Source organism: Triturus cristatus, chromosome 6 (genome assembly GCF_964204655.1).
Source record: "Triturus cristatus chromosome 6, aTriCri1.1, whole genome shotgun sequence".
Taxonomy (NCBI): domain Eukaryota; kingdom Metazoa; phylum Chordata; class Amphibia; order Caudata; family Salamandridae; genus Triturus; species Triturus cristatus.
The window spans coordinates 911,068,045-911,081,910 of record NC_140589.1 but is presented as its reverse complement, the minus strand read 5'-3'; the positions used below and the strand labels follow the sequence as shown (position 1 = coordinate 911,081,910).

Below are 13,866 nucleotides of genomic sequence, written 5' to 3'. Positions count from 1 at the left end.
AAGCATCTGTTTGCAGTTTGTAGTGATGTATAAACCCATGAACTGCATAGACTGTACAGCAGTACTTCCCAAAGTGGTGGCTAGTCTGTGGATGATGCAGATGGCTGAAATAATGCTTTAGGCAGAGTTTGGCCAACCTTAGCCTGCTGACAGGGGAGAATATGCTTAGCAAAGGTGTGTGTTGTTGACCATATTATTATTTTACAGATGTCAGCTATGGGAAGAGGAACCATACCCATGTGTCTTGTAAGTACTATAAAGAGATTCAAGAGGACTGTAGGTGAAACTCTGAATTGGATAATCCTTTTAAGGCCTTACATAAAACCTTTAATAACCGATTCCGAAAAGGGAATCTCTGTTTTGCATGTATGCGGCAATGGTCACAAGGTGTAGGCATATGAGGAGAACCAGACATCTTGAGGAGGATTGAGAACCATGGTTGTCTGGCCCAAGTGGGCGGCACCATAATAAAGGTGAGAGACGTTTTCCATAGCTTCTTTACTGTGTACTGAAGGAGTGGGTGAGGAGGAAAAGCATAGGCAAATATCACTGAAAAGTTAATCTATCGCAGTCTGCCCATGGACTGTGGGTCTGGAAACCTAGAGGCAAAAAATATAATTTTTGGCAAATAAGTATATCTAAATAATCCCCCCCATGTTGGAAATAAGGGAGTAATAACTGTGGCTAACGTTTCCAAATGTGGACTTGCTGAAGCAGCCTGCTGAGCGGGTTAGGAAAATTGCTGTCCACTTACGTTAGGAACTACGCATGAATGTGGTGGGGAATCGCTCAATACCAAATCTTCTGTGATAGTGCTGAAAGCTGTGGTGAGTAAGTAATGCCATGTTTCTGCAGGGGTTACATGGTAGGTTATTTTGACGGTTTTTATCAGCACAACCTTGCCCTGAATGCTGTCGAAAAAGGCTTGGAGGGCTAGGGGGATGGCAAGAAGCTCCAAAGTTGATGTGGAACACCTGCTGCTGAAGTAACCAGCGACCCTGAGCTGTTAAGCTCTAAACATGTGCTTTCCAGCCAACAAGAGCTGCGGCCATGCTGATGGTCATCTGCAGAATGGGGTTTCTAAAGGGGCTGCCCAGTAACAGGTTTTTGCTTCTCCGCTACAGCAAAGTGTGATAGGTACCGGCACTTATCAACACTAAATCCTGTAGATAACCTTCAGATTGAGACCAATATCTTGAGAGGCATTCCTGCAATGGGAGCATATGTAGCCTGGTATGGAGAACTATCCTGAAATGCATCATTGTTCCGACTGGAAGACGATTTGGCTGAAAAGGAGGTAGAAACTACTGGAAATTTAGCAAAGTGTTAGGATACGAATTGCCAGTGACAGCATTGAGAATTGATCCTAGAAAAGGATGAATTTGTAGGCGGTTTAAGGTGAAATGCGATGGCGCTTATTGTAAATCCTAAGCTGTGGAGCAAGGAGATGGGAGTTTGGATGTGTGTTAGACACAGATGCCTGACCACGCTCTGGACAAATGTCCAGATATGGGAAAATATACATGTCCCCTATTTTGAGGTGGGCAGCTAAGACCTCAAGGCATTTTGCAAACATCTTTGGGGCTGTGGAAACCACAAAGGGTAGCACCTAGAACTGTTATTGTTACCCTGACATGAAGGTAGCGCAGATGAGCGGGATAGATGGTTATGTGCAAATAGGCACCCTTCAGATCTAGAGCGGCCATGAAGATGCTTTGCTGCAGCAGGGAAAGACATCCTGTAGGGCTGTCATATGGAAATATTCTCATAGGATGTATCAGTTGAAGGAGTTGGGGATTGGTCTGAAGGAGCTACCCTTTTTGGGGATTAGAAAGCACAGGGAATAATCCCCTCTGCCTTGTTTTGCAAGGGAAATGGCACTCTACCCCCCTTGAGCAGTAGTGCTTGCATCTCTTTATAGAGGAGTCACTATTCCGTGGTTAGGGTGTTTGGACAGGGTGGAATGTTTGGTAAAATAACAGGAGCTCTAGGCAATACTCGTCAGTCTATCGTTAGAACCCAATGATATGAGGTGAATTCTTCTCAACGGGCAAGAAATCACTGTAATTTCCCACCAACAGGTGTTAAGTGATCGGGGAGATAAGAGGCATGTCAGTGTTTTGAGGTGGACACTCCCTTAGAGGGAGTACCTCTATCCTTGCCAATGCTGGAGTTGTTAGAGATATAATCCACATCTGTAGGCTCTGCCTCCTTGTTGGTGGTACCAAAGGGAATGATCGACGGAGCGTTTGAGCAAATCAAACACTCACCCCCAGTCAACTGATCTGGGTTTAATCCATCATCATTCTTTAGCTCACTCCACCACCCCAGTTCAGACATGGCCATATGCAAATCAGTCTGACCCTGTGCCTCATGGGAACAGTCCAGCCCGAACTGCCAACCATGTCTTCCCTGGACCGGAAACAAGCATCCTGGGACCGGTTTCGGGTTCATAACCCTCGTCAGCCAGACTATCTTGAATCCAGTGGCAAAGTGAGCAAGGGACCCACGTCTGGGCATACCCTGCCAACTTACGGGTGAACAAAGCGATACCAAAGGAAATGAAAGTCCAGGGAGGACCTGGCTTGGCAGTTCGGGCTGGACTGTTCCCATGAGGCACAGGGTCAAGACTGATTTGCATATGGCTGGGTTCAAACTGGAATGGCATGGTGAGCAAAAAACACGATGGATTTAGGCCCAGATCTCTGTACTGGGGTGAATGTATGACATTGTTCTGCATTCTGTCCATCAACTGTTGTTTTTGCATTTGCCACCCCGAGTGGGACGGGTATGCTCAGATGTGAGTCCCGTGCTCTCCATGCCACTGGAATCAAGCTGAAGAGGGGTGAAACCCCGAAACCGGTCCTAGGATGCTTGCTTCCAGTCCAGGGAGGACCTTGCTTGGCAGTTCGGGCTGGACTGTTCCCATGAGGCACAGGGTCAAGACTGATTTGTAAATGGCTGGGTTCAAACTGGAATGGCATGGTGAGCAAAAAAACGATGGATTTAGGCCCAGATCTCTGTACTGGGGTGAATGTATGACATTGTTCTGCATTCTATCCATCAAGTGTTGTTTTTGTCCTTGTTGGTGGTAGGCATACAGCATTCCCTGGTATGACTGAAGCTGCTCTGGAGAAGGGTCATTTGCTGCACCACCTTACTGTTGTCTACAGAAGAAGCCGCTAGTTTATGGTGTTTGATAGGTCCACATACTCTTGGTAATTTCATATCCTCCCTATAATTTTTCAAACCTTTGGTCTACTTGGGGACGTAAGAGGTGTTCACCATCAAAAGGTAGATTGATTAGATGCTGTTGCACCTCTCATTTAAAACCACATATACACTCATTAGTGTCGTCATAGGATGACAGAGGTGTTCACCTCCTTACCTGCTGTATCAGCTGCATCTAGTAAACAACTTCGTACTGGAGATGATTTTGCCCTCTGAAACAATTTCTTCCACCCCTTCCTAAATTGTTCTAGGAAGTGTTGTAGCAACCCTCCATCTCCTCCCACTGTGCTCTATTGTACCATGAGAGGAGACCCACAAAGTTAGAAACCCACCAATGAATGGCGGTCTCCCTCACAACCCTTTTGCCTGTAGAATGATTTATTTTGCTCTCCTTATCCGGCTGGGGAGAATCCACTGAGGCCTGTACAGCAGCCCATTTATATATTTTCACCACCAGAGTGTCTGGAGAAATGCATACCTTAGTGTAAGTAGGATCCGAGCGAGAGTGTTTATATTTTTTCTCCACTTGCAGAATAACCACTGGGGTCTTGAAAGGAAGGCTCTTTGAAAGTGTCCATGTCAGGCATACACATCCCTTTGCGCACTGAAAGAAACCGAATTGAGCGTTCTGACTTGGAGTGTTTCTCTGTGTAAGTCTTCTTCCATAAGGTTGTGGGCAGGTCTACCTTGTGGTATGATGAAGCTCTCTGTATGACCCTACAAACAGGACTGTCTCATCTGGGGGAGAGTGCATAAGTGGAACTGGCTTTAGGTATGCATCCCCTGGAGGGTCTTCAGTAGATTTAGGATAGAAAGGTGCCTCGTAGCCCTCAGGGGGACAGGGCTGGGGCTACTTCTATCCGAGTAAGATTGTGGGGACTAAGATGGGGACTGGGAAGGTAGTGATAGCAGTGGAGGCGCTTCTAGTGGTAGTGAGGAGGAGGAGATATACAAGGTGGCAGGGGTAGTTGTTGCCTCTCTGAACCTTTTGGGTTGTGGGAGAGGGTCTGAAGGAGTATCACTGTGGGCTCCTCTTCAAAGGCCAGCCACCTCTTTTTTTTTGTAGAGGCTCCGAGGTCTTCAGATCCTTAGAGGTGATCATCCTTGTCTGGGCTGGACGAAATTTCACTTTTGCCTATCATCTATTTCTTCCTACAGTGTTTCCATCTGTGGTTTCTGAAAGTCATCGGAACCTGCAACAGAGGGCGGTTTCGTCCCGATGGTGTTTTTGGCAATGCAGTGTCTTCTGAGCTGTTTGAGGCTGGCATTGGTTTCATTGAAGAATGCTGTGTCGACACTGATGGGTTCCTCATCCTCAAAAAGTGCTTTGGCTTTTTGGTGACAATCGATGGGAATTGAGGGTGTTGGTTGAGTCATGTGTCCTTTGGTAAGGCTCATCATGTTGGGTTCAGCCATATTCACGGTCCTCTGCATTGACTTGGCTTGAGGGTAGGCTGGGGGGGGAAAGGGGGGAAAGGGGGGGGGGGGTGGAGCAGACACAGTCTTACTACTGTTCTTATGGCTTGGAGAAGCCGGAGTCAATTAACTCTGGGCTAGGCAGTTGTGCAGGCAGGGCTTGTGATTCACGGTCATCCTCCTCCACTTCAATGGCACCACGCAGATTCCCCTCACCGAAGATGTTGGTGTGAAGTAAGTTGAATGCCTTTGCATATTTATGTGCATGCAGGGGGTCTCTCCACTGCCAGAGTGTTATCTTGCAGTGAAAAACCAGGAATAGGATAAGGTATACTCTGGGTTTTTGTGTTCGGGAGAGAGACAACGATTGCACACCCTGTGGAGGTTGGTCTAGGGGTATTTCGCATGCCATTAAGGGGGTATGTTTCATCACCCTTTATGCCTTCATAACCGATGGAAGGAATAGAAGGAATGGAAACGAAGCCCGAGGGTCAGTGACATTGTCTTCTACTGTGGTCTCCAAAGCATAAAAGATAATGGATACAAGTACTCCAGACGTCTGTTGATGATGGGATTAGGAGTATTACTGTAGGGGCCTAAGCAATGAACCTGGAACATGACAAGCCCAAGATTCTCTATGGTATGTGTCTGAACCCGATGCCAAACAAAAACAATCTAACAATGGAATACATGCACATTGCTGACTAAGTGAGGAGTTACAGGTTACTTTGTTACTGCAAAAGATGTTTTCGATCAAAAACAACTTGCAAAGTCAGAGTTCAACACTAGATAACAAGGCCTGTGTATCTACAGCCAGACATGTGACATTTACTTCCTGAGGATTCTCAGTTTGATGACAGGAAACAATTTAAAAATCTATAAATCATGCAACGCTGGGCAATACAATTTCTTTCTTCACAACTGACTAGAATTTACAGGGAACTTTTAGAATAAACGAGTGGATAATTTTCTTTTTTTTTCTCTAGCACAAGAATTGCTAGACCAGAAAAGATAACTGACACAAAGAAGAATCATGAAAACAGGGCTCCTTTTAATGTTTCCTGAACTGCAGCAACATAGGGAGTAACACTATCAATAATGACAATTCTGCAATCTCAGAGCTGGACAGCAAACCTTCTGCCTAATTAACCAAAAAGGAGGAATACGGAGTTGGCCGAACCAGACATGAGAATCTAGCACAAACTGGGAACCAGTGGAGGCAGCTCAAATAAAGAGAAACAGGGTCACCCATTTCATAGTCCGAGGACCAAGTGACCTGCAGCTATCTCCACTCAATTGAGGCTCTGAAGCTGGTAAGAGGGCACCACCCGCATTCATATGATCTCGAACTTGAAGATGAAACCCTCCTTGCGAGATATGAAGCATATGTAATAAAATGGAGGTCTCTGGAGCAATACTTTCCAGACAAATGGTTCAAGTGCTATGTTGGACTTCATACGAAGGTCTTTGTGTCAAAGTTACCATTCTCAACATGTTCAGCAAACATGGTCATCTGCCTGAAAAGCATGGATGAAGCAGGTCATTTTGATGTATAGTGTTGGTGGAGAAAGGCTAGCAAATCCCCCAAAAGAGACACTTTAACACAGAGATTAGACCACCCCTAAAGCTGCTGACCTCTGGTACATTTGTGTGCTATCTGAGATAGAGTAATAACATGCCACAACGAAGGTGGGGAGGTCAACGTTTTGAAGAGCACCTCCGGGATAATGCATAGCTGTGGGAAAAAAATGCTACCAAGCATCACCCGCTACTTATTAATCACATTTAATGTACTGGATGCAGTTGTATTTCATTAACTAGTGTTTTAAGTAAGCATTTATTCAGGATTTGTTTAGTACTCAGTTGCTACTTGTAATAATTTCACAAGAAAAGCAGTAATAAAGCTTGGGGTGAGACAGTTTGAAAGCACACAGAGGCGTAAATACCTCGATCATGCATCGAGTTCTTTCTTGCTGAAATCTCTGTAGAAAAGGCCCCACCAGGTGATACAAGTAGAGCAACTGGAATTCTGTCTTCACTAAGGGATTCAGCACTTCAGCAAGGAATCTGCATAACATTAGAAACAACACAAACTAAACTTGAGAAATTATACATGCAGCACATTTCTACATTAAATCGGAAGAAGGCTTTAGTTTTCTCACCAACTTCATGAATATTTAGAATACGGAATATGCTACTTACCAGTATGCATCTGTTCTTGGCATGTAGAGCTGCAGATCTATACACTGTGCATAGATCACCATCTGGTGTTGGGCCCGGATGTTTGCAGTTGGTTTTTCCTCTTGGAAAGTCTTTGGAAGTCACGAGGTCGGTAACTCCTCCTTTGGTTCGTATTGCGCATGGGCTTCGGCTCCATCCTCAGATTGTTTTTCGCCAGCAGGGAAAGATGGAGCGTAGTAGTAACAGTAAAGAAACCCATGTGTGTTGTATCTAAATAAGATAAACTGGAACGGATACAGGTAGCCGGGGAGGCGGGTGGGCGTGTATAGATCTGCAGCTCTACATGCCAAGAACAGATGCATACTGGAAAGTAGCATATTCCGTTCGAGGCATATGAGCTGCAGTTTATACACTGTGCATAGATTATATAGCAGTACCCAACCCTAGCGGCGACCACCGGCATCCGTTGCAGTTGTTTGGAACAGTGTTTTTAGTACAGCCTGGCCCACACTAGCTTGTTGCTTGGTTTGCACATCTACACAGTAATGTTTTGTGAAAGTGTGCAGTGTTGACCATGTCCCTGCTTTGCAGATGTCATCTAGTGGTATGTTTCCTAGAAAAGCCATAGAAGCCCCTATCTTCCTTGTAGAGTGGGCTTTAGGGGGAACAGATAGCGTTCGTTTTGCTTTGTGGTAGCAAATCTGTATGCATTTCACAATCCACCTAGCTATCCCTGATTTAGAAATAGGGTTGCCTTTATGTGGTGGAGAGAAAGAGATAAATAGCTGTTTGGTTTTTCTGAAAGGTTGTGTTCTTTGGATGTAGTAAAGTAAGGCCCTTTTAACATCCAGTGTGTGTAAAGCCCTTTCCGCAACGGTTTGAGGTTGTGAGAAAAAGACTGGTAATTCTACCGACTGGTTTAGATGGAATGGAGAAATGACTTTGGGTAGAAATTTTGGGTTGGTGCGGAGTACAACCTTGTTCTGATGCATTTGGAGAAAAGGTTCCTGTATAGTGAGTGCTTGTATTTCACTAACCCTTCTGAGGGAAGTGATGGCCACTAGAAAAGCTGTTTTCCATGTGAGAAATTGCAGCTCACATTTATGTAATGGTTCGAAAGGGGGTCCCATTAACCTTGTGAGAACTATATTCAAGTTCCAGACAGGTGAAGGTGGTACCCTGGGTGGAATTACTCTTTTGAGGCCTTCCATAAAGGCCTTGATAGCAGGCACCCTGAAAAGTGATAGGTGCTGCCTGTTCTGTAAATAAGCAGCAATTGCTGCGAGGTGCAACCGAATGGATGTATATGCTAGGTTACACCTTTGTAGATGGAGCAAGTAACATATAATGTGCTGTATGGACACATTTAAAGGATTGATTGTGTTGTTGTGGCAGTAAACAACAAATCTTTTCCACTTCGCAGCATAGCATGCCCTAGTAGTAGGGCGTCTAGCTTCCCTGATAATATTCATGCAATCAGGGGGAAGGTTAAGGTATCCGAATTCTAGGACCTCAGGAGCCAGATCGCAAGGTTGAGCTGAGCTGGGTCCGGGTGTCTGATCTCTCCATGGTTCTGGGTTAGGAGGCATGGTGAGAGGTGCAGCTTTTGGTGTGGTACTACCGAGAGTTCCAGCAGTGTGGTGTACCACGGTTGTCTGGCCCACGTTGGAGCTACTAGGATTAGTGTTAGGGAATGCTGTTGTAGCTTTCGCACCACTAATGGAATTAGTTGGAGAGGTGGAAAAGCGTATGCAAATTTGTTTGACCAGTTCATCCATATCGCATTGCCTTTGGACAATGGATGTGGGTATCTGGCGGCGAAGCTTGGGCATTTTTTGTTTTCGTGGGTGGCGAAGAGGTCTATCTGTGGATTCCCCCACATCTGAAAGAACGGGTGAAGAACCTGTGGATGAAGTTCCCACTCGTGGATCTGCTGTGTTTGTCTGCTGAGCATATCTGCCACGGTATTTTGGACTCCTGGGACGTGTTGGGCCAGGAGAAAGATTTTTTGTGGAATTGCCCATCTCCATATGCTCTGTGCTAATTGAGAGAGCTGTGGAGAGTGTGTGCCCCCCTGTTTTTGAATGTAGTACATGGCAGTCATGTTGTCTGTGCGAATAAGGACTGCCTTGCCTGAAATCTGCGTCTGGAAGGATTTTAGGGCGAGGAAGATTGCCAGTAACTCCAGATGGTTGATGTGGAGTAACTTCTGTTGCGGAGTCCATGTGCCCTGTACTGTGAGATGTAACAGATGAGCTCCCCAGCCGGAGAGCGATGCGTCTGTTGTCAGGATTATTTGTGGAACCGGGTCCAGGAACGGTCGACCTCTGGAAAGGTTTGTGGTGTTCCACCACTGCAGAGAGCGATGGGTGCGACCGTCTACCAACACCAGATACGTCAGTTGCCCCTGGGCCTGGTTCCACTGGCGCGCTAAGCACTCTTGGAGTGGACGCATCTGGAGTCTTGCATGGGGCACTATGAAAACGCAAGAGGCCATCATCCCTATTAGTTGCATAAACACTCTTGCTGGGAGAGAGTGTTGAAATATGAATTTCTGACGCAGAGCCTGTATGTTTGCAATCCTGGCAGGATTGGGATAGGCTATGGCTTTTGAGGTGTCTATGGTAGCACCGAGGTATTGTTTTGTGTGTGATGGTACCAGTGGGACTTTTGATGGTTCACTGCGAACCCTAGCTGGTGAAGCAGTTGGATTGTAGCGGCCGTGTGTTGCACACACTGTTCGTAGGACGTGGCTTTTATTAGCCAGTCGTCCAAGTAGGGGAAGATGTGAATGTGCGTTCTTCTGAGGTGTGCAGCCACTACTGCTAGGCACTTGGTGAATACCCTTGGTGCTGTTGTTACCCCGAACGAGAGCACCTTGAACTGGTAGTGTTGCCCGTCCACCACAAATCTGAGGTACTTTCTGTGAGCCTGGTGTACTGGGATGTGAAAGTATGCGTCTTTCAAGTCCAGAGTGGTGAGGAAGTCGTTCTGGGAGAGGAGTGGAAGAACCTGTTGAAGGGTTACCATGTGAAAATGGTCTGAATGTATGTAAGTATTTAGAGGTCTGAGATCTAGGATAGGTCGTAGAGTCTCGTCTCTCTTTGTAATCAGAAAGTACAGGGAGTAGACCCCTAAATTTTGTTGATTTATGGGGACCTGCTCTATGGCTTGTTTTTGCAGGAGGGAGATCACCTCCTGTTTTAGTAACGTAGCATGTTCTTGAGACATAGGGCGTTGCCTGGGTGGAATGTTTGGGGGGGTAGATGTTAATTCTAGGCAATACCCTGAACGAATAATTTGGGTCACCCATCTGTCTGAGGTGATTGTCTCCCAGACGTGAAGGAAATGTTGTATTCTGCCCCCGTCCGGAGTGGAATGGTCTGGAGGGAGCGGGGGAAAGTCATTGGGTAGGAGGTGTGGCAGAGCGGGCGGTATTTGTCTTGCCTCTGCCTTTATTATTATTGTCTATGTATCCACCTCTTTGATAACCCTTTGTGAAGGTAGATTGAGGAGGGGATTTGTAGGGCGTGGATGCACTATCCGAGGAGTAGCCTCTGCCCGTGCCCCGAAAGGAAGAGCGGCGAAAGGAGCGCCTAGGAGTGTGTGACTGTAGGGCTCCCATAGATTTCGCCGTGTCAGTATCTTTTTTCATCTTTTCGAGGGCTTCATCAACTTTTGGGCCAAATAGATGATCTTGGTCAAATGGGTGGTTCAATATAGAGGCTTGTACCTCAGGTTTAAACCCTGAAACTCTGAGCCAGGCATGGCGACGGAGAAGGACACTGGTGTTTATGGCCCTGGAGGCTGTATCTGCTGCATCTAGGGCACAGCGTATAGAGGTATTAGTTATTGTTTTTCCCTCTTGGATCAATTCATTAGCCCTATTCCTGTATTTTTCAGGGAGAGGGTGCATGATGGTTTCTAACTCATCATAATGCGCCCTGTCGTATCTGGCCAATAGCGCTTGCGTGTTGGCGATATGCCATATATTGGCGGCTTGTGACGCAGTGCACTTCCCTGACGCGTCTAGGAGCTTGGACTCTTTGTCAGGTGGTGGTGCTTCGCCTGACGTCTGAGAATTTGAGCGCTTCATAGCTGTAGATACCACTAGGGAATCCAATGGTGCAGGACCTTTAATGTATGAAGGGTCTGTGGGGGCAGCTTTGTATTTTTTCTCTATACGGGGGTTGAGGACCCTGTCCCTGACTGGGTCTTTAAAAACCTCTGGTGCATGTTTAATTACTCCCTTTTACATAGGTAGAATGGCAGTAGACCTATGTGCATTGTCGAAGGTGTCTAGGAGAAAATCTTCCTCCACTGGGTCAGTATGTAACTCCACCCCGTGGTAGTGTGCCGCCCTTTGTAATAGGTGGTGAAAGCCTAAGGATGGGGGATGGCCGAGATGGGTAAAGGTCATCCTGTGGGACATCTGGGATGTCCGGATTGTTATAGTCGTCCCATGGGTCTGGAGATCCAGTAGGGGTGGGGTCTTGTGGCACATCTGCTGGATCATAATAAGGGTCTCCTAAATCATCTGGGACAGGAGACAAGGTTTGGGAACGATGAGGCAGGGGTGGAGAGGGTGGAGGTGGGGAGGGTGGAGGAGGAGGAGGAGGAGGAGGGGAAGGCACTCTGAAAGGGGAGGTAGCAGTGTCTTTCCTCTTTGGAGGTGGAGTTGGAGCTGGTTTGTCCAAGTGTCTCTTTTTGGAAGACAATGTCAAATGTCCAGTTTTTGGATCCTTGGTGAGTGTCTTTTGCAGAGGATCCGGTGTGAAAAGTTCGTGCGACACTGGTTGTTCGGTCGGCGCCGAAGTTTTCGGGGCCGACGGCTTTTTAGGCTTGTCTAAGCCGTGCTTCTTTGGGACCTCCGATTTTTTGGTCGGTGTCGAAGAAGGCTTTGGCACGGGAGTGTCGGTGCCGAGGGCCTTGTGATGTTTGGTCGGCACCGGAAGGGCAGGTTTCGACACCGAAGGCTTTGGTACTGGGTTCGGTGTGGAGATGGAGGCCGATTTTTTCTTCGGTGCCGAAGGGTAATTTTCGGTACCGCTGGTCGTCTGGCTCGAGCCCGAGCTGCCGGAAGGCTTAATAGGCTTCTTTACCTGGCCCGAAGGTGGGGTGTGAGAAGCAGTATCCTTGGTCTTGCCTAGGCCCGAAGGCGAAGGTGTGACCGAAGCCTTTTTGGGTGTCGGCGTGGGTGTGGGAGGGGGTAGATTGGTACTCACGACCCTCTGCGCCGGGGTGATGTCCTCCACATCGGAGTCGTCGGCCTCGGAACCACTAACGAGGTAGTCGTCCTCTTCTTCGATGTTCTGCTGTCCCGGAGCTTCGACGTCGTCTCCGAAGATGTCGACTGGAGCGGAGGTCGAGGAGTGTGCCATGTTGCGTCTAGCCCGTCGATCTCGAATAGTCTTTTTAGAGCGAAAAGACTTTCAGGCGGGACAGTCTCGGGCCTCGTGTTCAGGGGAGAGACAGAGGTTGCACACCTCATGAAGATCGGTGTGGGGGAATTTGGACCCACATCGAGGGCACTTCTTGAAGGGAGTTCTTTCCATCAGCTGAGACCGGAGCCGGAATAGGCCCGAAGGCCGCCGTCGACGACCGGAATCGAAGAAGAGCCGAAGAGAAGGTGATTAAGATGATTTATTATCTGAAGGAGCTCGATGAGCGAGGATTTTGCGTCGATCGTTGAACTGAAAAAGTTCGGAACCGGAGCCAAAGTATTACATCCGAGCCCGATGACGGAAAAAAACAATCTGAGGATGGAGCCGAAGCCCATGCGCAATACGAACCAAAGGAGGAGTCACCGACCTCGTGACTTCCAAAGACTTTCCAAGAGGAAAAACAAACTGCAAACATCCGGGCCCAACACCAGATGGCGATCTATGCACAGTGTATAATCTGCAGCTCATATGCCTCGAACATATATTTTTTAAACAATTACCACTGGAATGGGGTGCATAATTGCCATCAATAAAACCTACAGCTGTAGCAGAAGACCCGGGTCAATTGTTGAATTAGTTACTATGTTCCACTAATACCACTACCACAAGATGTACCACACACAAGGAAGTCTAAGTGATGTCAAAAAGTCAGAACAAAGAGCACACACATGCAACCTCCTGCTCTACTTCGTAGCCCAGCTACAACCTACCAATATGCACATATTGGAACTGGCACAGTCTTAGATGCATGGATGGCTTAGATACTGCATTCCTAAAGGGTAGTAATGCATGGAGGTCATAAGTGGGTAGAGGTTGCACAAAATGATGGCTGCTAATGTTGGGCGGAATGGTACTTGAGGAAAGGTGCTTGAGCATGGAAGACTAACATGAGAGTTGAAGCATCAATGAAAGATAGCAACGGGTGACTGGTACTATGTGAGGAGGAAAAGCATTAAAGTTGCTAATGCACCACTACTACTGACAAAGTGGGAATCACGGAGGCTTGAGGGGTGCATTGGATATTGGAGGAGATGGCAATGCCAGGCCCTGGTATAACAAATTGTTATTTATGTACAGTAAGCCTAGCTAAGGAGCAACAGAACTCTGGAGGCCAGCAATGTGGAACTGATCTTGATGAAGGAAGGGTATTCATGACGTGATGCTCAGAATCTAGTCATGCAGTGTTTCTTATTGAACAGTATATGCTGTAGGCCTTCGAGCTGGCAATGGCACCAACACTAAGCGGCAGGTGGACAGACCCTGGTAATGGGGGACATCTCCTAAAGGTACATGAAGCAGTCCCTGGGGACAGTTATCAGTAAAGGAGGGGTATACAAGGAAGCCATAGTAGACTAGTACTGGATGAGATAACCATATACTGTGATAGTTTTTGGGAACTTCTACCCAGAATGTCAAAAAGTTTGCAAGTACTGGGCTGGTACTGGAGGAGGGAGTGCTATGTGGCCGCTGGCTTTGGGCTGCCAGGTACCCTGGACAGGTAGACAACATGTAATTTGAAACTACCAATGGCAAGTGAGGACAAACTGAGGTTGGAAAGGGTAGGATGATAGTTCCAACAGGAAATCAAGGAGAT

At 47.1% G+C, this 13,866-nt stretch overlaps 1 protein-coding gene across 3 annotated transcripts in view; it reads right to left on the bottom strand.

Annotated features, from left to right (window-relative positions):
* The window catches only part of MED23 (mediator complex subunit 23), a 467,463-nt gene that overhangs the window by 14,077 nt on the left and 439,520 nt on the right, over nucleotides 1–13,866 (bottom strand). For all 3 annotated transcript variants that reach the window (XM_085611580.1, XM_085611579.1, XM_085611581.1), the window contains one exon: nucleotides 6,594–6,714. In XM_085611580.1, the coding sequence (XP_085467706.1) occupies nucleotides 6,594–6,714 (121 nt within the window). The remainder of the gene's footprint in view (nucleotides 1–6,593; nucleotides 6,715–13,866) is intronic.